General features: G+C 36.5%; 1 protein-coding gene across 1 annotated transcript in view; it reads right to left on the bottom strand.

Moving 5' to 3' along the window:
- The window catches only part of MROH9 (maestro heat like repeat family member 9), a 126,864-nt gene that overhangs the window by 32,725 nt on the left and 71,000 nt on the right, over window positions 1-23,139 (bottom strand). The window contains exons 6-8 of the mRNA XM_065901292.1: window positions 19,348-19,483; window positions 10,813-10,937; window positions 7,353-7,502 (exon numbers count right to left, since the gene is read on the bottom strand). Coding sequence (XP_065757364.1) covers window positions 7,353-7,502; window positions 10,813-10,937; window positions 19,348-19,483 — 411 coding nt within the window. The remainder of the gene's footprint in view (window positions 1-7,352; window positions 7,503-10,812; window positions 10,938-19,347; window positions 19,484-23,139) is intronic.

Genomic DNA, 23,139 nt, shown 5'->3' with positions numbered 1-23,139 from the left:
GAATGTGTAGATTGCTTTGGGTAGTATAGTCATTTTCAAAATATTGCTTCTTCCAATCCAAGAACATGGTATATCTCTCCATCTGTTGGTATCATCTTTAATTTCTTTCATCAGTGTCTTATAGTTTTCCACATAAAGTTATTTTTTCTCCCTACGTAGGTTTATTCCTAGGTATTTTATTCTTTTTGTTGCAGTGGTAAATGGGAGTGTTTACTTAATTTCTCTTTCAGATTTTTCATCATTAGTGTATAGGAATGCAAGCGATTTCTGTGCATTAATTTTGTATCCTGCAACTTTACCAAATTCATTGATTAGCTCTAGTAGTTTTCTGGTGGCATCTTTAGGATTTTCTATGTATAGTATCATGTCATCTGCAAACAGTGACAGTTTTACTTGTTCTTTTCCAATTTGGATTCCTTTTTCTTCTCTGACTGCTGTGGCTAGGACTTCCAAAACTATCTTGAATAATAGTGGTGAGAGTGGACATCCGTGTCTTGTTCCTGATCTTAGAGGAAATGCTTTCAGCTTTTCCCCATTTAGAATGATGTTTGCTGTGGGTTTGTCATATTTGGCCTTTATTATGCTGAGGTAGGTTCCCTCTATGCCCACTTTCTGGAGAGTTTTTATCATAAATAAGTATTGAAGTTTGTCAGAAGCTTTTTCTGCATCTATTGAGATGATCATATGGTTTTCATTCTTCAATTTGTTAATATGATGTATCACATTGATTGATTTGCATATATCGAGGAATCCTTGCATCCCTGGGATAAATCCCACTTGATCATGGTGTATGACCCATTTAATGTGGTGTTGTATTCTGTTTGCTAGTATTTTGTTGAGGATTTTTGCATCTATATTCATCAGTGATATTGGTCTGTAATTTTCTTTTTTTGTAGTATCTTTGTCTGGTTTTGGTATCAGGGTGATGGTGGCCTAATAGAATGAGTTTGGGAGTGTTCCTTCCTTCGCAGTTTTTTGGAAGAGTTTGAGAAGGATGGGTGCTAACTCTTCTCTAAATGTATGATAGAATTCACCTGTGATGCCATCTGGTCCTGGACTTTCGTTTGTTGGAAGATTTTTATTCACGGTTTCAATTTCATGACTTGTGATTTGTCTGTTCATATTTTCTATTTCTTCCTGGTTCAGTCTTTGCAGGTTGTACCTTTCTAAGAGTTTGTCCCTTTCTTCTAGGTTGTCCATTTTATTGGCATACAGTTGCTTGTAGTAATGTCTTATGGTCCTTTGTATTTCTGTGGTGTCTGTTATACCTTCTCCTTGTTCATTTCTAATTTTATTGATTTGGACCCTCTAGTTTTTCTTCTTGGTGAGGCGGCTAAAGGTTTATCACTTTTAAAAATGTTTTCAGAGAATGAGCTTTTATTTTCATTAATCTTTTCTACTGCTTCCTTGGTCTCTATTTCATGTATTTCTGCTCTGAACTTTATGATTTCATTCCATCTACTAACTTTGGGTTTGTTTTGTTTTTCTTTCTCTAGTTGCTTTAGGTGTAAGTTTAGGTTGTTCATTTGAGATTTTTCTTGTTTTCTGAAGTAAGCTTGTATCGCTACAGACTTCCCTGCTAGAACTCCTTTTGCTGCATCCCATAGATTTTGGATCGTTGTTTTCATTTTTATCTGTCTCTAGGTATTTTTTGATTTCCTCTTTGATTTCTTCAGTGATCCATTTGTTGTTTAGTAGCATATTGTTTAGCATCCACGTGTTTGTGTTTTTTACAGTATTTTCTTATAGTTGATTTCTAATCTCATAGAATTGTGGGTGGAATAAATGCTTGATATGATTTCAGTTTTCTTAAATTTACTCAGGCTTGCTTTGTGGCCCAGCATGTGATCTATCCTGGAGAATATTCCATATAAACTTGAAAAGAATGTGTATTCTACTTCTTTCAGATGGAATGCTCTTTAAATGTCAATTAAGTCCATCTGGTCTAATGAGTCATTTAACACTATTATTGTGTTACTGTTAATTTCTCCTTTTATGTCTGATAATGTTTGCTTGTACCTTGAGGTGCTCCTATGTTGGGGGCATAAAAATTTACAATTGTTGTTTCTTCTTCTTGGGTTGATCCCTTGATCATTATGTAGTGTCCTTCCTTGTCTCTGGTAACAGTCTTTATATTAAAGTCTATTTTGTCTGATATGAGTATTGCTACTCCCACTCTCTTTTGATTTCCATTTGCATGGAATATCTTTTTCCATCCCCTCACTTTCAGTCTTTATGTGTCACTAGATCTGAAGTGGGTATCTTGTAGGCAACGTATATATGAGTCTTATTTTTGTATCCGTTCAGCCAATCTGCGTCATTTGGTTGGAGCATTTAACCCATCTATATTTAAGGTAATTATTGATATGGATGTTCTTATTGCCATTTTGTTAATTGTTTTGAATTTGTTTCCTGTAGGGCTTTTTTCTTTCCCTTTCCTCTTTTGTTCTCTTCTCTTGTGATTTGATGACTATCCTTAGTGTTGTGTTTGGATTCCTTTTTCTTTTTTTGTGTTTATATCCATTATAGATTTTTGTTTTGCAGTTACCATGAGGTTTTGGTATAGTAGTCTCTCTCTCTCTATATATATATATACACACACGATTGTTTTACATTGCTGATATCTTCATTTCAAATGCATTTAAAATATCTTGCACTTGTATTCTCCTCCTCTCATGATTACTGATTTTGAGATCATATTTGTGTGTGGATAATTTCCTACATTTACTGTAAGTTTGCCTTTATAGGTGAGCTACCACTCTCATAATTTTCTTGTTTCTAGTTGTGGCCTTTTCTTTTCCACTTAGAGCAGTTCCTTTAGCATTTATTGTAAAGCTCATTTGGTGGTACTGAGTTCTTTTAGCTTTTGCTTGTCTGTAAAGCTTTTGATTTCTCTGTTGAATCTGAACGAGAGCCTTGCTGGGTAGGGTATTCTTGGTTGTAGGTTTTTCCCTTTCATCACTTTAAATATATCATGCCACCCACTTCTGGCTTGCAGAGTTTCTGCTGACAAATCAGCTGATTCCCTTGTATGTTATTTTTTGCTTTTCCCTTGTTGCTTTTAATGTTTTCTCTGTCTTTAATTTTTGTCCATTTGATTACTATGTGTTTAGGTGTGTTCTTCCTTGAGTTAATCCTTTATGGGATTCTCTGTGCTTCCTGAACTTGGGTGATTGTTTCCTTTCCCATGTAAGGGAAGTTTTCAGCTATTATCTCTTCAAATATTTTCTCAGGCCATTTCTCTCCCTCTTCTATTTCTGGGACCTCTATAATGTGAATGTTGGTGCCTATGACCTTGTTCCAGAGGTCTCTTAAAGTGTCTCCATTTACTTTCATTCTATTTTCTTTATTCTGCTCTGAAGCAGTGATTTCCACCACTCTGTCTCCCAGCTCACTGATTCATTCTTGTGCCTCATTTATTCTGCTATTAATTCCTTCTAGTGTATTTTCATTTCAGTTATTGTATTCTTATTTTCTAACTCTCTGATGGAAACTTCTTGTAATTTCTTGCTCTGTGCATCCATTCTTTTCCCGAGTTCTTGGATCATCTTCAAGTTCATTACTCTGAACTCTTTCTTGGGTAGATTGCCTATCTCCACTTCACTTAGTTGTTCTTCTGGGGTTTTATCTTGTTCATTTTGTCTGGAATATATTCCTTTGCCATCTCTTTTTTTTTAAAAAATTTCTATTTGTATTTTATTTATGTAGTAGCTTAGTTATGTTTCTCAACCTTGAAGAAGTGGCCCTCAGTAGGGGATGTCCTTTGTGTCACAGCAATACACTTTACTCTTATCACCAAATGGCCAGGGACTAGCGGGTCCCAGGGTAGGTTCTGACCTGTGTTTGCACACTCAGTTCTGCAGCCTGTGGGATCATAATTTTCTTGCTTCTGGTGCCTGCCCCTTGGTGGGTGAGGCTGGTTTAGAGGCTTGTGCAGGCTTCCTGGTGAGAGGATCCAGTGCTTGCCTTCTGGTTGGTGGACCTGGGTCTTGGTCCTCTTGTGGGCAGGGCCATGTCAAGGGGTGTGTCTGTTCGTGGCTGTGGGCTCAGGAAGTCTTTAGACAGCATGTTTGCTGATGGGTGTGGCTGTGTTCCCACCTTGTTGGTTGTTTGGCCTGAGGAATCCCAACACTGGAGCCCACAGGCTGTTGGGTGAGGCCAGATCTCAGTGCCAAGGACCCAAGCAAGATATCTTCCTCCAGCCAGAGTTCACATAGATGAACACTCCCTGATATGTCCACCACCAGCTTTTATGACCCCAGAGAGAGCCACAGCTGCTCCCTGCCTTCCCAGGAGACCCTCCAAGACCAGCAGGTAAGTCTGGCCCAGGCTTCTATGAAATCACTGTTTTGCCCTGGGTCCCAGTATGCACAAGAACTTGTGTGTGCCAAGACTGGAGTCTCTGTTTCCCCCAGTCCTATGGAGCTCCTGCAATCAAGCTCCATTGGCCTTTAAAGCCAAATACTCAGGGGGCTCCACCTCCTGATTCTGAGGAGACTCCCATGGAGCTCAAAGCTCTCACTCCTGTGGGAGAACTTATGTGATATGATTATTCTCCAGTTTGTGGGTCGCCCACCTGGATGGTATGGGATTTGGTTATATCACTAGTGTGTCCCTTGTACCATCTCATTGTGGTTTCTTCTTTGTGTCTTTGGATGTAGAATATCTTTTTTAAAATAGATCTTTATCGGAGTATAACTGCTTCACAATACTGTGCTAGTTTCTGTTGCACAACAAAGCGAATCAGCCATATGCATACACGTGTCCCCATATCCCCTCCCTCTTGAGCCTCCCTCCCACCCTCCCTATCCCATCCCTCTAGGTCATCGCAAAGCACCAAGCCGATCTCCCTGTGCTATGCTGCTGCTTCCCACCAGCCAACTGTTTTACATTCGGTAGTGTATATATGTCGATGCTACTCTCACTTTGCCCCAGCTTCGCCCTCCCACCCCATGTCCTCAAGTCCATTTTCTATGTCTACCTCTTTATTCCTGCCTTGCAATATCTTTTTTGGTAGGCTCCCGTCTTTTTTGTCAATTGTTGTTCAGCAGTTGTGATTTTGGTGTACTTGTGAGAGGAGGTGAACTCGGGTCTTTCTACTCCACCATCTTGTCTCCAATCCCTCTTCATGTTTGAATAAGGAGAGTTTTAGCTAGACCTGGAATTTTTCTCAAACCAATGGTTGTATATTCAACATCAAATTTAATCTACCCAGATCACCTCACTTCTTATTTCGAAAGTACTTCTCGGAGACCATAAGCTGAAAAGTTGTTTGATGTAAATTTACATTCCATTGCAATTGCCTCGTATACAATTGAATTATCTGTGTCCAACCCTCTACTCTAAACAAACAAAATGAAGTGTTTATTGTAAAACATTCATCCCACCACATATGCTCCAAGGTAAACATGAAATGGGAGACATAAACCAGTGATCTTCTCCAGAGTTCTCTTAACCTATTGGGTTTAGAGCTTTTTCTTCTCATCTTCCTCCTCCTACTTTAAATGCGGCATGCCCCTAAAACAAGCCAGCTATGTTACTGTATGCTCCATTGTAGAAATGATGATTTCCTTCAATCCTCAAGGAAAGACGTGCTGTGTTAGATTTATTTAGAAATAGTAAGCCCACAAACTATACTTGTAATTTAGGAGATTTTCAGGTTTTCAGGATAATTTTAATGCAATTTTTCATTATAACTGACTTTAGAATCCAACCCTGTTTAAGCCAAGAATCCAGTGTATTCAGTAGTTCAATTGTTTGTGGGAGCTGGGGTGGGGAAAGAAGTTGCTGAACCCCATTTTTGTTCAGTTTATTTCTCCATGTTTAATGATTTCATTGTAGCACAGGCTAGGTTTACACATCTAGTTTTCCATTTGGCTTCTTGTCTTCTCTAGGACCTGATATGGTTTTACCTAGCCTCCTTTTCTCACTGCATGAGAGGAGAACTTTTATTTTGTTAAAGAAATAACTGTTGCCCTCCAGCTTTCCCCTTGGTCTGCATGCCTTTTGGAATGCTCCTGTCTGTAGAAGCATGAGTTTGTAAGAAGCATTATTTCCCCTTTCCTGCTCTCTGAGTTTGAGTGCAAGCACTCAGTTTATCTACAATCACATAACACTGCTATGTCAGGAGAGGGAACTGGGAGTTCAGCCCTTATGTCTCCATCAGGGCTGGTTTCATGGGCATGTGACCTATGCTTTTGCACAAGGTCCCACATTCAGAAGGTCCTTCACTTTGTTTAAACCTCTGCTGTCGTCATATTGAAATTTTTAATAAGGTTTTCCTTGAGTTTGTGTTTTGTAAGTGAAGTCCCATGGGACAATGGAGCCTCTGTGTGTGTGTGTGTGTGTGTGTGTGTGTGGCAGTATGAGAGTCAGCTATGGTTCCTGCAGCCTCATTCAGAGGCAGCATTCACAATTCCCTAAGAACACAGAATTCCAGTAGACCCATGATGTGCAGGGGTTAAGTGGGAAATCAAAGCAGGTATAAGATAAACATTTATTGATGCCTCAACCACTTAGGCTGAAAATGGTGACATAGAAGGAAAGAGAAAGATGTGGCAATCCATAAATTCTTTTCCTTTCAATCTTTCCTTACTCGCGAACAAAATGAAGATAGAGAGTGTTAATAGAATGTGTGAATGACAAGGAGTGAAATAAAGACAATTAAGGTAGTTTTGTGTAGTGTTTACCACTCTTCTGGTAAGAATAAAATACATATGCATGCACGAAATATGAAATTTGAATTGTAGTATTTTGTTAAGTTGTGTGCTCTTATATTTGCAGTTATGATTGACATTGCACAATAGAAAGATGGATGGCAAAATGCATGCTAATATTATAAAATTTTAGTTTTTTTTTTTAACTTAGAAAATAACAACACCATGATGAATTGAGAGAGAGATAGGAAAATCTTCATATGTTTCTACATCTAATAGTAGTTTTTTTCTATGCTTTGAATAAGAAGCCCCACATTTCAGTTTGCACTGGGCCCCACAAATTATGTGGCCAGCCCTACAGCTAGCTGAGGGTTCTTAAAACTTTCCTTAATGGTTACACAGGGGATTTCAATTACAGTTGTACTATTTTATTGTTGTTAAAGCATTTCTTTAAAATTTGAAGCAAGTATAGCAAAATGTACAATTTGGTGTGATTGGTGAGTGAATGTTCATTACATTATTTTGAAACTTTTCTGTATGCTTGAAATATTTCACACAAAAGCCTCATTTTATTGAAGTGACATAATGAACAATGGCAAGAAATATATATGAAAAGAAGTAGGCATAAAACAAAGGCAGTAAGAGCCCATTAGAGAATACATTCTGCACTCCCCTGCTCATTGTCAAGTATCTTACCATGGTGACCTTATGGGCATAATATTCCAGAGTCAGTTTCAGTATGGTTGCTGCCTCAGATGCAGTTGTTTGATCAGGTGCAGAGAGTTTCATCAGGAGACTCCACACAAAGTCAGTTAGCAAGCATGGCAATAAGGTTTTTCCTACACTCTGAAACCAAAAAGGAGAGTCATGATCTCAGGCCTTACTTATATCAAGAGAAGCAAGACAGCTGAACCCAGACATCTTGAGGGAAGCTTCAGGGCCAGGCAGGGCCATATGAATTTTGTGGGCCCTAGGCACCTTTGCTGCTATGGGCCTTTTCCTCCATTAAAAAATATTAAAAATTATATTTTACAATTGTGTTGCTATTAAGATGACTGTAATTCAAGTTGAATTATATATTTTTTTCATCTGACTTTTAAAGCAATTAAAACATTTTTATCTGAATAAGTCAGCTCTGGGGGCAAGCCAGGGAGAAATGGAAAATCATGGCATTGCAATTCAGAAGAACTATAAAATATTGATTTTATCCCATTTCAGCTATTCAAATACTAGAAATTATTGTGAACTTCAGCTTTGGAAATGAATTTGCTCAGATCAGAAACAAGCATGATTTGTAGAAGATGAAGGAAAGGATGGGGTAAGAAAGGCAGGGTCATTCAAAGGTGTGGACTTTTTCTCAGAGAAGTATCAAGAAGCGGGAAGAGAAAAAAAGGCCCATATGTCCACGATTGAGATACAACAACTACAATTCAAACAGTCTCTTTGAAGTTAGAGGAATATCCATGGGCCATAAAATGTGAAAAAAATCACAATATTATGGATCTCTCAATTAAGAAAGATGAATGAACCACATTTCCTCCTTTTGTATATGTGTGTGTATATATATATATATATTCAAAAAATATATATATATTCAAAATTTTCCTTTATGTGTGTGTGTGTGTGTGTGTGTGTGTGTGTGTGTGTGTGTGCCATTCTCTAAAATACAGAAAGTACTCAGTATTGCTAATAAAAGCTTTTCTCCATCCCGATTAAAGGAATTGAACATAGCTCTTTCTGGTCAATAGGGAAGGACTGAGGTCTGAGTGAAAATTGATGACCACCAGGCTCCCTCCTACTGGACAGAGGGGTGAGGGATAGTATTTTTGGAAAGCTATGAAAGATGGATAAAGGAGGGTCACTAAGGCTTGGTGAGGTGAACTGAATATTATAAATAGTTTGCTCTACTTTGAGAAAGCCAGATTTAATTATATAAGATGTTGAATTTTAAAAAATCATTGGAAGAGGGAATATTCTCTTTTGCATATTTTTTTATTCAACAAAATATTTTAGTTTGGTGTCTAGTAACATGTTGTAGAAGGAGCAATTCCTAGTGAAACTTAGAGATAGTGTTAGAGGTTTCTGGTATGTCAAGGTTGAACAAAGAAGAACAAACCTGACTCCATATTGGATCTATTCCTTTAGCTCTAGCCTTTGTGCTCCATTGCCTGTGCTTAGTCATGCTAGCTTTGCACCTTTGTCTCAAACAGTAAGAGAATGTGGCCTATAGCCTGGAATATACATAATAACCCTTTCTCAATATTCTGCCTCCCAGGCTTGACCTTTAAATGTATAACACGTTTCCATTCATACAGAGATAAAAAGGTGCAGAATAGAAAATTATAGTTGTCTTGTTGGAGGTTTACAGGAACATTGTTACCAGACCTATCTGGACAGCTGCAAGAACAAAGGATTTCAGCACCAGTTCGTTTGTAACAACCAGTCACACCTTCCCTCCCCTTTTAATGTAAAAGAAGCCTGAATTCTAACTCGGGTAAGATGGTTCTTTGGGACACTAGTCCACCATCTTCTTGGTCTGCTGGCTTTTCAAATAAAGTCACTATTCCTTGCCCCAACACCTTGTCTTTTGATTTATTGGTCTATTGTGCAGTGAACAGTATGAGTTTGGACTCAGTAACAAAGGTATAGATATGACAGTAGAGTATCAAATGATAGGGCTCCCTTTGTAAAATGTGATCTAGCTCTCTTGGCTAAAAACCTTGATGCTTTTCCTCCTATTTGCATCCTTAGGACTTTGTCTTTGGATATGGTCCTCTTGGTTTCCTTACTACAACCTTAGATTCTCTCACCCATTTGTCCCAATCTACCTCTGAAAGTACCTACCTCAGGATTTTCCAGCTACCACTCTTGCACACAGTGCTAGTACTAGACCTGCTTTGATCTCACAATTGAGAACTGAATAACAGGTCATGAACACAGGACCCAGGACACCCTCCCCCAAATCCAAGGATTTCTAAATCTGATGGACATTAAACTCAGAAAAGAGAGGATGCCAAACTGTAAGTGGAGATAGTAAGACCCATGAATCACTTGGAAGAGACCCTGAGGAAGCTGCCAGTCTTAGCCTAACTAGCCTAGTTGTGGGGCTCAGGATTTCAGTTCTAGGGCTCTGGAGTGAAGCATGGAAGGATGGAAAAGGATTTTCTAGTAAACCTCTACAGATGCCTGGTTTCTTCACTTAAATAGACAACTTTGTAGTCAACCAGGTTTGTGACTTTTGAGGGGAGGTGGATTATGAATAATGCTTGATTTTGGAAAGATGCATCATCATGAAGATGCATATTTAGGATATCTATGTGGTATTTTTGATTGTATTATTTGAGGTATATTGTTTTCATATCTCCTCAGCCTCCCACAATTCTATCTGCCTCAGCCATGGAAGGGCAAGGCACTGCTTTATGCATGTATCTTTAGGAGGAGCCATAAGACCCTCCCAACACAAGAGATGAGCTAGCCTGAAGAGCCTCCCCAGCAGGCTTTGCTGAACTGTTGACTCAATGTGTATACCTAGACAGCCATCTGTCGGACAGCACAACTTAGGCGCCAGTGACCTCTCAAGCGTATGAATAAGCCCATATACTTTGAAGAAGGTGAGGGAATGTATACAGTTATAGAGCCTCATGATTTTCCCCAAAGGTTGGGTCAATGTAAAAATTATTTACTTAGTACTGAGGTTTATCACTTGAACTTTTAAAAAAATTCAAATTTAAGAGGTTTTTAAAATGTAAATTGCATTATTTTGATGTTTGCTGAATAAATTATAATAACATTGAAAAGGCTGTTAATTGTTGACTTCATTAATTTTGCTAGAAAATCAGAGGTTTCCCATCTTTAGTAACTTATTAGCCAAGCAATAAGAAGCATAACAACTAGGAAACACCTATCTCATTTGCATTCTGTAAGGATTAGGTAAAATAATATAAATTGCTATATTCTGGAATAATAGGCATAATTCTTATTAATAGAGATGAAAATCAGGAAGCCAAATACTCTATCATTTACTCTTTGCTTTACTGAATTTAAATAAAACAGAAAAAAATCTATTAAAAATATAAATTTTATTGAAATAAGTTACCACTAAAAGTAATAATACACATGAAACAAAAGCCATAGGATAAAGTGGGGGCTAAGTTACCTGAGCAATTTTACTTTTGTCTCTTTGCAAGATCTTGGGTAGAAATTCTGTATCAGAGGGAGAAGGCAGAAAGCAATGACTTCCAGGCTTATCATACTTTGTACTTTTATTTTTTGCAATATCCGCTGTATTAAGGAAAAGAGTTTAAGGTTTTTATTTGATCACTGGTTCCTCTATAACATTGCTATTTCCAATTTCCTCTTCCTGCCCAATTCTGGAAGTCTAAAGTTTCTGAATGTTTAACTCTCTGCTAACAGTTTAGTCACATAAAATACTATGACTACATTGACCCAGAGTTTAAAAAGTGTTTAAGAGAGGCCTCTTTGAAATATGAATAAAGGACATAGATAATTTTAATAAGTTGACCAAATATCAAGTACATTTAGGCCATCAAATGCATTGTTCAGTGCAATGGAAGAGCTACTGCTAAGTTGGGGTGTCTATTGGTAAAAGAGCAGACTTGGAGGCATTTTGCAAAGAGCTAGGGGAGTGATACAGCAAGAAAGAGAAAAGCCCTCAACATAAGCTTCAGGTGCAGATGTCTTTTGTTCTAGAGAAGGTAGGTTTTAAATGGCTTTGCTTGTTTGCTAACAGCTTTATAGAGATATAACCAATATGCAACATAGTTAAAGTGTCTAATTTGGTAAGTTATTATATATGTATGGGCCCATAAACATCACTGCAATAAAAAAAGATTTATTCCCTCCAAAAGTTTCGTCATGTCCTTTTGTAGTTGATCAAACCTGCTCCCAGATCCCACTCCCTGATTCAAAGGCAGGCACTGATCTACATTCTGTCAAGTTTGTATTTTCCAGTTTTATATAAGTGGAACCATTTAGTATATACTCTTTTGTTGTTTGGAATCTTTCATTTAGCAAAATTATTTGCAATCCATCCATGTTTTTTCTTGTATCAGTAGTCGTAGTGATGGATACGATTCCATTGTACATATATACCATCATCTGCTTATTTATTCACCTTTTGGTAGACATTTGGGTTGTTTCCAGTTTTTGGCTATTACAAATAAAGGTGCTATCAACACTCATGTACAAGTCTTTGAATGGATATTTGCTTTCATTTCTCTTAGGTAAACACTAAGCTGTGGAATGACTGGATCATATGGTAGATGTGTGTTTGACTTTTTAGGATACTGCCAAATTATTTTCCAAAGCTGTTGTATCACTTCACATTCCCTCTAGCAATGTATGAGAGTTCCAGTTGCTTCACACCTTTAATAACGCATTGTATGGTCAGTCTTTTCAATTTTAGACATTTTAACTGGAGTACAGTGGTGTCTCATTGCAGTTTTAATATACCTTTCTTTTATGACTGTATATTGATCATCCTTTGATGTGCATCCTTGCCATCTGTGCTTCTTTAGTGAAATGACTACTCAAATCTACTATTATTGTTTTAATTTGGTTGCTTGCTTTTTTTTTTTTTACTGAGTTTTGAGTGTTCCTTTAAAATAATGAATGCAATTCTTCTATCAGATATGTAATTTGCAAATATTTTCTCACTGTCTGTGGCTTATCTCTTAAGTGTCTTTCAAAGAGCAGAGGTACTTAATTTATCATTTTTTTTCATTTATGGGTCGTGCTTTTGGTGTTATATTTAAGAAATCTTTGCCTAATCCAAGGTACAAAGATTTTTTCTAGTTTCATAGTTTTAGGTTTTACGTGTAGTCCTATGATCCATTTTGAATTAGCTTTTATGCATTTATGAGATATATATCAAAGTTCTTTTTTTGCATACAAATCACCAATTTTTCCAACAATGTTTATTGAAGTTTATCCCTTCTCCACTGAATTGCCTTTGAACCTTTGTCGAAAATCAGTTGACCATACGTGTGTGGATCTATTTCTGGACTCTTTATTCTATTCTATCCAAAGCAATGTTGAACAGAACTAATGACAGTGCACATCCTTGTCTTTTTCCAGGTCTTTTGGGGAAATCATTCAGTATTCCACCATTAAGTATGATGTTAGGTGTAGATTTTTCATAGATGTACTTTAGCAGATAGAGGAAGTTTCCTTTCTATTCCTAATTTTCTGAGAGTTTTTATTAGGAATGGATGTTGAATTTTGTCAAGTACTTTTTCTGTATCTACTGAAATAATCATATGGTTATTTTTTTCATCTGTTGATGTGGTATGTTACATTGGTTGATTTTCAAAAGGTTAAATTGACATTGCACTTCTGGATAAATTCCACATAGCCATGGTATATTATTCTTTTTATTTAGTGTACTGTTTGATTTGCTAAGCTTGATTAAATTTTTTCATCAGTGTTCTTGAGGGACATTGGTCTGTAGTTTTTTATTTTTCTTTTAATGTCTTTGTGTGATTTTGGTTTTGGAATAATGCCAGCCTCATAGAATGAGTTGGCAAGTATTCCCTCATCCTCACATTTCTGGAGGAATTTGTATAGAATTAGTATAATTTCTTTCATAAATGTTTGATAGATCATTTCAGTCTGGAGTTTTCTCTGTGGATCTGGACTTTTCTTTGCAGAAGATTTAAACTACAAACTCAACTTCTTTGCTAGATACAGAATATTCAGATTATTTCTTTTTTTTTTTTTTTTTTTTTGCGGTATGCGGGCCTCTCACTGTTGTGGCCTCTCCCGTTGCGGAGCACAGGCTCCGGACGTGCAGGCTCAGTGGTCATGGCTCACGGGCCCAGCCGCTCCACGGCATGTGGGATCTTCCCGGACCGGGGCACGAACCCGTGTCCCCTGCATCGGCAGGCGGACTCTCAACCACTGCGCCACCAGGGAAGCCCAGATTATTTCTTTTTGAGTGAGCTTTGGTAATTTGTGTCTTTCAATTTTGTCTGCTTAACTTGTCAAATTTATTGGTCTAAAGTTGTTCATAATGTCACTTTTTATTCTGTTAATACCCATAGAATCTTTAGTGATATTATTTCTCTCATTCCTTATATTGGTAATTTGTGTCTTTTCTCTTATTTCTCCCCTGATCTTCTAGAGAATTTGCTTTTGGCTTCATTGCTCCCTTAAGGTTTTTCCGCTTTCTAGTTTTATTGGGTTTTGTTCTGGTCTTTATTATTTCCTCTCATCTTCTTATGTCTGGTTTTATTTGCTCTTCTTTCTCTACTTTCTTAAGGCAGAAGCTAAGGTCATTGATTTAAGAACTTTTCTCTATTCTAATGTAGGCATATGGTGCTAAGAATTTCCCCTCTGGAATCTTGTTTAGTTGTATTCCATAAATTTTGAAATTTTATATTTCCATTTTCATTTAGTTCAAAATGCTTTAAATTTCCCTTATTTCTTTTTTTTGACACATTTGTTATTTAGAAACAGGTTATCTAGCTTCCAAATATTTTGAATTTTCAGATATCTTTTTTTCTTTTAAAATTTATCTCCAGAGTTTCCATTTATTAAAAAGTTGATAAAAGTTTAACTTGAATAAATCCTTTCCCCACTACTATTTATTTTTAACTTGTTTAAAATCTAAAAAAATTTCATTTTACATTGGCGTATAGTTGATTTACGATCTTTTGTTAGTTTCAGGTGTACAGGAAAGTGATTCAATTATACATATACAAGTATCTATTCTTTTTCAAGTTCTTTTCCCATTTAGTTTATTACAGAATATTTAGCAGAGTTCCCTTTGCTATGAAGTAGGTCCTTGTTGACTATTTTAAATATAGCAATGTGTATATGTCAATCCCAAACTCCCAATCTATCCTTCCTCCCCACCCTTCCCCACTGGTAACCATAAGTTCATTCTCTAAGTCTGTGAATCTGTTTCTGTTTTGTAAATAAGTTCATTTGTGTATCATGTTTTTTCTTAGATTCTGCATACAAGTGATATATGATATTTGTCTTTCTCTGTCTTACTTCACTTAGTATGACAATCTCTATGTCCATCCATGTTGCTGCAAATGGCATTATTTCATTCTTTTTAATGGACGATATTCCATTGTATATATGTACCACATCTTCTTTATCCATTCATCTGTTGATGGACATTTAGGTTGCTTCCATGTCTTGGCTATTATAAACAGCACTGAAATGAACATTGGGATGCATGTATCCTTTCAAATCATGGTTTTCTCCAGATACGTGTCCAGGAGTGGGATTGCTGGATCATATGGTAGCTCTATTTTTAGTTTTTTAAGGAACCTCCATATTGTTCTCCACAGTGGCTGTACCAATCTACATTCCCAGCAACAGTGTAGGAGGGTTCCCTATTCTTCACACTCTTTCCAGCATTTATTATTTGTAGATTTTTTGATGATGGCCATTCTGACTGGTGTGGGGTGATATCTCATTGTAGTTTTGATTTCCATTTCTCTAATAATTAGTGATGTTGAGCATCTTTTCATATGCCTGTTGGCCATCTGTATCGTCTTTTGCCTATTTTTTGATTGGGTTGTTTGTTTTCTTTGATATTGAGCTGCATGAGCTGTTTATAAATTTTGAGATTAATCCCTTGTCATCCGCATGGTTTGCAAATATTTTCTTCCATTCTGTGGGTTGTCTTTGTTTTGTTTATGGTTTCCTTTGCTGTACAAAAGATTTTAAGTTTAATTAGGTCCCATTTGTTTATTTTTGTTTTTATATCTGTTACTATAGGAGACAGATTATAAAAGATATTGTTGCGATTTATGTCAAAGGGTATTCTGCATATGTTTTCCTCTAAGAGCTTTATAGTATCTGGTCTTACATTTAGATCTTTAATCCGTTTTGAGTTTATTTTTCTGTATGGTGTTAATTCAGTTTTTGATTTCTAATTTAACTCTGTTTTCATCATATTTTATATGACTTAACTACCTGTTGATTTCTTGAAGCTTGTCTTATGGTCTATAATATGGTTTATTTTGGTACATTTTCTGTTTTTTTCTTGAACAGAATGTTTATTTTTCCATTTTTGGTAGAGTGTTCTATAAATGTCAGTTAGATCTAGCTGGTTCAGTCTGTATCCTTATTGATTTTTTGTGTAATAGTTTATTGAAAAAGTGGTATTGAATTCTCTGATTGTAATTGTAGATCTATTTCTCATAGTAGTCCTATCAGCTTTTGTTTAATGTATTTTGATTATTTTAGTATGTTTTGTTTTCAAGTACATAAGTGTTTTGGATTATGTCTTCTTAATTAATTGACCCCTTTAGCATTATGAAATGACCCTCTTTTTCCCTGGAAACATTCTTTGCTCTGAAATGTGTGTATTTTTTTATATTGATATAGTCATTTCAGCTTTCCTTTGACTAGTGTTAGCATGTTATATCATTTTCCAACTTTTAACTTGTATTCTATTTGTGTCTTTACATTTAAGGTAGATTTCTCATAGGCAGCATATAGTTGAGTCTTGCTCTTTATCCAGTGTGATAATCTCTGCCTTTTCATTGGAGATACTTAGAGCATTTATACATACTATGAGTGGATTTAAGTCTTCATTTTACTTTTTGCTTTCCATCTGTTTTTCTTTATATTTTTCTCCTTTTTTTGTCTATTTTTATTAAGTATTTTTTATGATTCTATTTTATCTCCATTTTGACTTATTATATAAAACTCTTCGTTATACTAGCTAAGTAGTTCCTTTAGGATTTATATTATACATCTTTAACTTATCACAGTTTACTTTGAAGTGATATTTTATGAATTTATGGGTAAGAACCTCATATTTCACGCTCTTTCAAGCCTCTGTGATATTGTTGTCACATATTTAGCTCTTACATTGTTTTTGTTTGTTTGTTTGCTTTAAATAGTTGATTCTCATTTAAAGAGATTTAAAAAGTAGGGAAGAAAATTTTAATATTTTCTTTCATAGTTGCAATCCAATGCTCCTTATTCCTTTATGTAGACCTAGATTTTCATCTGACATCATTTTTTTCTTGAATAATTTCATAAAATATTTTTCATACTGCAGATATGCTAGTGATAAATTCTACCAGCTCTTGTATATCTAAAAAGTCTTTATTTCACTTTTGCTTTTGAAAGAGTACCACTTTTGCTGGTTAAAGAATTCTAGATTGACAGCTTTTTCTTTCAGTACATTATGAGGTTGCTTCATTGCCTATAGCTTGCATTGTCTCATGAGAAATTTGCTATAATCCTTACCTTACCTTTACTCTGAATGAAATGTTCCCCCCCTCCCAGCCCCAGCTCCTTTTAAGATTACACTGTTGCACATGAAAAGATTCTCAGCATCACTAATTATTAGAGAAATACAAGTCAAAAAACAATAAGATGTTACCTCACACCTGTCAGAATGGCTATCATGAAAATGTCTACAAATAACAAATGTTGGAGAGAGTATGGAGAAAAGGAAACCTTTGTACAGTGTTGGTGGGAATGTAAATTGGTGCATCCACTATGGAAAACACTATGGATGTTCCTCAAAAAACTAAAAATAGAACTACCATATGATCCAGCAATTCCACTCCTGGGTATATATCCAGTAAAGTAAAATGAAGAAAAAATGAAAACACTAATTTGAAAAAGTACATGCATTCCTATGTTTATAGCAGCACTGTTTACAATAGCCAAGAAATGGAAGCAACCCAAGTGCCCATAAACAGTTGAATGTATAAAGATGTGATATATCGTCTATCTATCTATCTAGATATATAAAACTCATCCATAAAAAAGAATGAAATTCTTCCATTTTCAGCAAAATGGATGGACCTAGAGAATATTATGCTTAATGAAATAAGTCAGACAGACAGAGGAAGACAAATACCATATGATATCACTTATATGTGGAATCTAAAAAATTTAAAAATGCAAATGAATATATATGCAAAATGGAAACAGACTCACAGATATAGAAAACAAACTAGTGGTTACCAAAGTGGAGAAGGAAGAGGGGATGGGCAAATTAGGCATATGGGATTAAGAGATACAAACTACTATGTATAAAAGAGAAACAACAAGGAAATATTAACGGCACAAGGAATTATAGCCATTATCTTGTAATAACTTTTAATGGAGTAAAATCTGTATAAATACTGAATCATTATGCTGTACACCTATTATAAATGTATATTGTGTATATTGTAAATCAACTATACCTAAATAAAAAAGATTATACCGTTAATCCCTGCCAGAGTGTTTTTCAGCTCAGATATTGTAGTTTTCATCTTCTGAGGTTTAATTTGGGTCTTTTAGAGACTTTTCTTTGTCTCTCATTAACATGTTCATCTTTTTCTCTAACTTCTTAACTAAATGGAATATGTTATAATAATTGTTTTAATGTCTCTACTAATTCTATCATCTGTATTATTTCTGGGTCAGTTTTTATTCATTCTACTTTTTATTGTGGGTTGTATTTTATTTCTTTGCATGCCTAGTAATTTTTTATTGCATGTCAGACATTGTTAATTTTAACTTGTCCAAACTGTTCATTTTAACTTGTTAAGTGATGGAATTTTTGTATTCCTAGAAGTAAGCTTGAGCTTTTTCTGATAAGCAATTAAAGTATTTGGAGATCAGTTGATAATTTTAGGTCTTGTTTTTAACTTTTGTTAAGTGGCACTAAAATAATTCAGGGATAATTTTTTCCTCTTGATGAGACAAAATCTCTTTGTACTCTGCTTCATTACTTATGAATTATGAAGTTTTAAATTCTAGCTTATAGGCATAGGCACCATTTCCAGTCTTTTGGGATTCAGTGGATCCTTTAACCATTTTGGGTGTTACCCCCACCCTCTCCCCTGCAAGCCTCAGGTAGTTTCCTCACATGTGTGCTCTGATCCTTACATAGCCAAATAGTTAAAGGGCTCTCTGCACATCTCTGGAGCTCTCTCTTTGTGCACTCCTTTCTGGCGCTTTGCCCTGTGAACTCTAAATATCTTGATCTATCTGGATTCCCAATTCTGTCTCTTCAACTTGGTGAGACTCTTGGGTTATTCCTTTCTGGGCTGCAGCGTAGAAACTTACTCTAGGTTGTAAACTCAGTCAGTTGTAGACTCTGCCTTATTTGTTCATTTGTTCCCATCTCATTAGGAATCATTGTCCTTTGTTACCTGATGTCCAATGACTTGAGAACAATTAGTATATATAATCTTTAAATAGTTATTATGGGATAGTAAATCTATTCTCTGTTAAAGTATTTGGAAATAGTTTGATACCATAAGGTCTTGCTCTTATGCTTTGTTAGGCAGACCAGAGCAGCATTTATTTAGGTCTTGGGCTAATTTTTCCCCACCATTGAAGCAAGAATCTGAGTATTCTATTTGATACTCCATTACAGAGAAAAAGTATGCCTCTTTTTAAAAAGTCCCATTGGTAATTTTTCTTCCTCTCTTCTCTGCCTCCACCCAGCATTCCTGTTCCCACCATTAACACCCAACACTAATCTAAATATAGTATGTTATAGACATTGAAGAACCAACTATAACATTATAAAAATAATTCTAAAAAAGATTTAAAGATACATTTTAAAAAGTGAAGCTATAGATCTTGGGCCAGGATTTTGAAATCTACAGACGTAGAGCCCCCTTGGGACCCACAAGTATAATAATTAGGAACAGATCATTAGTAACCCTTAGAAAAGATGAATCTTTCTTACCATTCTGACACTTTGCAATACAGAGGAGGTGATACATTCCCAAGGATGCTTGTTGTGTGATCGAGGGATCAGCATGGGAACACAAAAGAGACAGTTCTGCTGCCAGGACACCCAAACATGGAACATCAACACTTGTCTAGTGAAAAAACAAAGTAGAAAAATGTATTTGCTATGCACGGTCAACATTAAATGTTTGTGTCTGATGTATGTATCAGACTACGGTTAGAGTTGAGCTTCAAAGTTCGCAAAATCTGTATTAAAATCCTCACTCTGTTACTGAGCCTCAATTTTCTCATCTATGAAATGCATATAACAAATGTTACCTTGTAACAGTTATTGTAGGAACTAAGGGGGTAACATTTATGACAAAAAAGAAAGTTCCTAGCAAAGTGCGTGGCAATAATAGAGACTCAACTAACGTTAGTTTCCAGTCTATATTTTAGGTAGCTATTTGTAGGTATAAAATTCTTAGGATACTGGGGTGGGGGAGTCAATATCCAAAAACTTTCATGCTTCCTTCTCCATGTATGAAACACTTTAGATGACTCTGTAAGTCACTGGAGAACACTTCAGATGACTCTGTAAGTCACTGAAGAAAACTTTTCTTCCGAGAATTGCTCTGATTCTTCCCAGGGAAATTAATTTTTTTTTTTTTTTTTTTTTTTGGTACGCAGGCCTCTCACCACTGTGGCCTTTCCCGTTGCGGAGCACAGGCTCCGGACGCGCAGGCCCAGCGGCCATGGCTCACGGGCCCAGCCGCTCCGCGGCATGTGGGATCTTCTCTTCCCAGATCGGGGCACGAACCCGCGTCCCCTGCATCGGCAGGCGGACTCTCAACAACTGAACCACCAGGGAAGCCCGGGAAATTACTTTTTTAAAAAACTCACAACATTTGCTTCTGGTATCAAACCTACTGCCAGAACATTTATATATTCTCCCCCTACACACACACAACTTCCTTGACACATAGGCTTCTCAAATATTTAGGTTTTTACCTTGACTGATTTGTTTAGCCAGATCAAATGCAAATAGAGAGAGGAGTAGACACATAAAAGAAGAAAGGAGAGATGGAAGAGACATTTTGCTTTTGTGAAGGTATAAGAATTATTACCAATTTTCTTTAAACAAAAAGGACTCTTCCCACATGTAGGTTTGCTAAACTAGTAGGCCTGCAGAACCTTCTTATCTCTAAGACAAATGATTACTTTTCCTAGGTAGATGCTTTGGTGCTAAAAGTTAGAGTTCAAGTCAACCTTCCAGGGAGATCCCAAGACCTGTTTCTCCTTCTTTGTATTACTCTTATATACCCTTATCCTTGCCTCTCTTGTTGCTTGACCCACTCACGTCTCTCTGTCTGTCTGCCTGTCTCAGTCTTACACACAGACACAGACACACACACACACACACACACACACATACGGAATCATTCCTGACGAAGAATGTGAGGTGACCTAGGTCATGGGCCAAGGATATGACTGAATTAGGTTGTTGAGAGTGATGGTCTTAGTAGACGAAGGGAAGATAATCTGCTTCTGTGGATGTCTTCCTTGGATTCTTTCTGCCTATATTTCTTTGTAAGGGTACCTGTGGCTCCCCCTATTTTAGGAGTCCTATGACTTAGAAGAATCTAGAAGCAGACAGTAGGGGTTGCTATTTATTCTAGGCCCTAGGAAGAAGTATTTTATTTTCTCCTGGCTATTCTCTTCTTTTGGTGTGCATTCCAGATTTCTTTTTCTATCAAATGGCAAGATTTTAAGAACCACCTTTGCATTATGGGTTTAAGAAAAAGGGGAAGGTGTTCTGTTTCTCTGTTGTGCATGATGGAGGAGTATGAGGAGTATGTGTCCAGTATTTTGCCACAAGCTTCTCTGCCATAAACATCTTTGCCACGAGCATTTTTGCTGCAAACCCTTTTAATACATGACTAATTGTCTGTAAGGCAATTTTGCTGTGAAAGATAAAATAACTAGTAGACTGTTTGGTTTGACACTTTGGTTTTAACTGGTTGAAATGAGTTAGACTTTCTTTCAGTTAGCCATTTTATTGATGGCTTTATTGAGCTGAGAGATGACAATGATTTGCCCCAAGAGTTGGTTTCTTATTTTGAAGCATACTACATTGGAGGGGAAAGAGGCTAAGGGTCTCAGAGGTGCAGAGTTGAATCCACATTTCCCATAGAACTATGGAACATCTATGAACAGACATGTAGCAAATGCCAAGAACAAAACACAGTGCAGAGGTTTTTATAATGCAATACAAAGCTCAGTTAGAAATATGCATCCTGGTATTTGGAATGAAGGATGAAATGAAGGAAGAAGTTTTAGCAAAAAAGAAAAACTATCATGCTGAATGAGGAGATGAATCAAAAAGCAAAAAACATATTATGAATGAAAGACTTCAAAGACAAGTGCTTAAGTACAACCACAAAATAAAATCAGTTATTTGGCAGGATTGCCACGAATTTACACACAATTTAAATATATTTAAATTGTATGTAAATATTTAAATTGTATTTCTCAAGAAAGCCTTTTTAATTTTGTTATTAATTTTTCATGTTTCATTATGACCTTTATAATGTCCCCCTTTTATTTTTCGTTATTTTATCTTTTATGAAAAAATTGCCTTACGGCCAATTAGTTATGCTACAAAGATGTCTATGGCAAAGACCTTTATAGCGAAAGAACCTAGAACCAGGGGAGTACTTCTCACAGCTTAGCTCACTGAACTTGGGGACCATTTGCAGAGGATTGGTTTTAAAGTTTTATTGTGTTATAGTTTTTGCCTTGAGCGTTCTCTCTGATTATCCCTTCTCATGAACTTGTGGATGTGTAACTCTTAGCAGGTGTCTTTGTAAAGGAAGCTGCTAATGATGCCAGATAGGGTCTGTCTAGATGTGTGTCTCTAGCAGAGTAGCTGTGGCCATGTCTAGATTGCATAGTGTGTTTGAGGAGGAGGGGAGACCTGACTTAGAACAGGCCAAGAGAGGAATAAAGCTGTGTGAACCATGGGGCACACTGATGATGCCCTGCACAGTCCCTTCAGAAGTGTGCCAACCAAGTCACACCCCCTCAAACACAAGACTTTGGGAACATTACTACAGTATAGTCCTGCTTTTTTAGAAAATCTATCTAAAGTGCTGAAAGAAGGAGAGAGTTAAGACCTGGAGAAAAGTAGCTTCTCTGTATTTGTTCCTAAGTCTAAGTGCTCCTGCTTAGTTTTCTGGCCCTTTCTTACTGGATTCCTTCTTCTGTGTACATCTGGCCTCTCCAGTTCCTTATCTTAACAATTATGACAGTTTTAGGTGCTAAATTCCAGAAGCAACCACTTCTAAGTTTTTTAGCTGCTTCTTTTGGAAGTCAACTGTACACCTCTAAACAATGGACTTCTACTTCAGTTCCAATATCACTTTGGGACATTGCCTATCTATTCCTGCTGTGATGAATCAGTGCATAGGCCATACTCATTTTTAGTTATATTTCCTTTTGGCATATAAATATGTCCTCTCTACTCCTTTTGAGACTAAATTCTCATCTGTACTCAGAATTATCTATTTTTGATAATCATTTTTGTTCTCTTTACTTACCTGGGGCTATCTCTTGTATTTGGAGGGTTTTGGGGCTATCTCTTTTGTGTTTGTATTTGGAGGGTTTTCTCAAATGTCTGGCAAATTCTTGGTTGTCTAGTCATATGTAAGAACGTGATGCCACTGGTGGGATTTTGACCAAGGCTTATCAACTGGTGGGCTTGGCTTTAGAGTAGTTGGGTGGGTAGGCTAGGGTCATGCTGAAGTGT

Source organism: Phocoena phocoena, chromosome 1, assembly GCF_963924675.1.
Source record: "Phocoena phocoena chromosome 1, mPhoPho1.1, whole genome shotgun sequence".
Classification (NCBI taxonomy): Eukaryota; Metazoa; Chordata; class Mammalia; order Artiodactyla; family Phocoenidae; genus Phocoena; species Phocoena phocoena.
The sequence above is the reverse complement of the archived record's forward strand: the minus strand, read 5'-3'. Positions and strand labels throughout refer to the sequence as shown.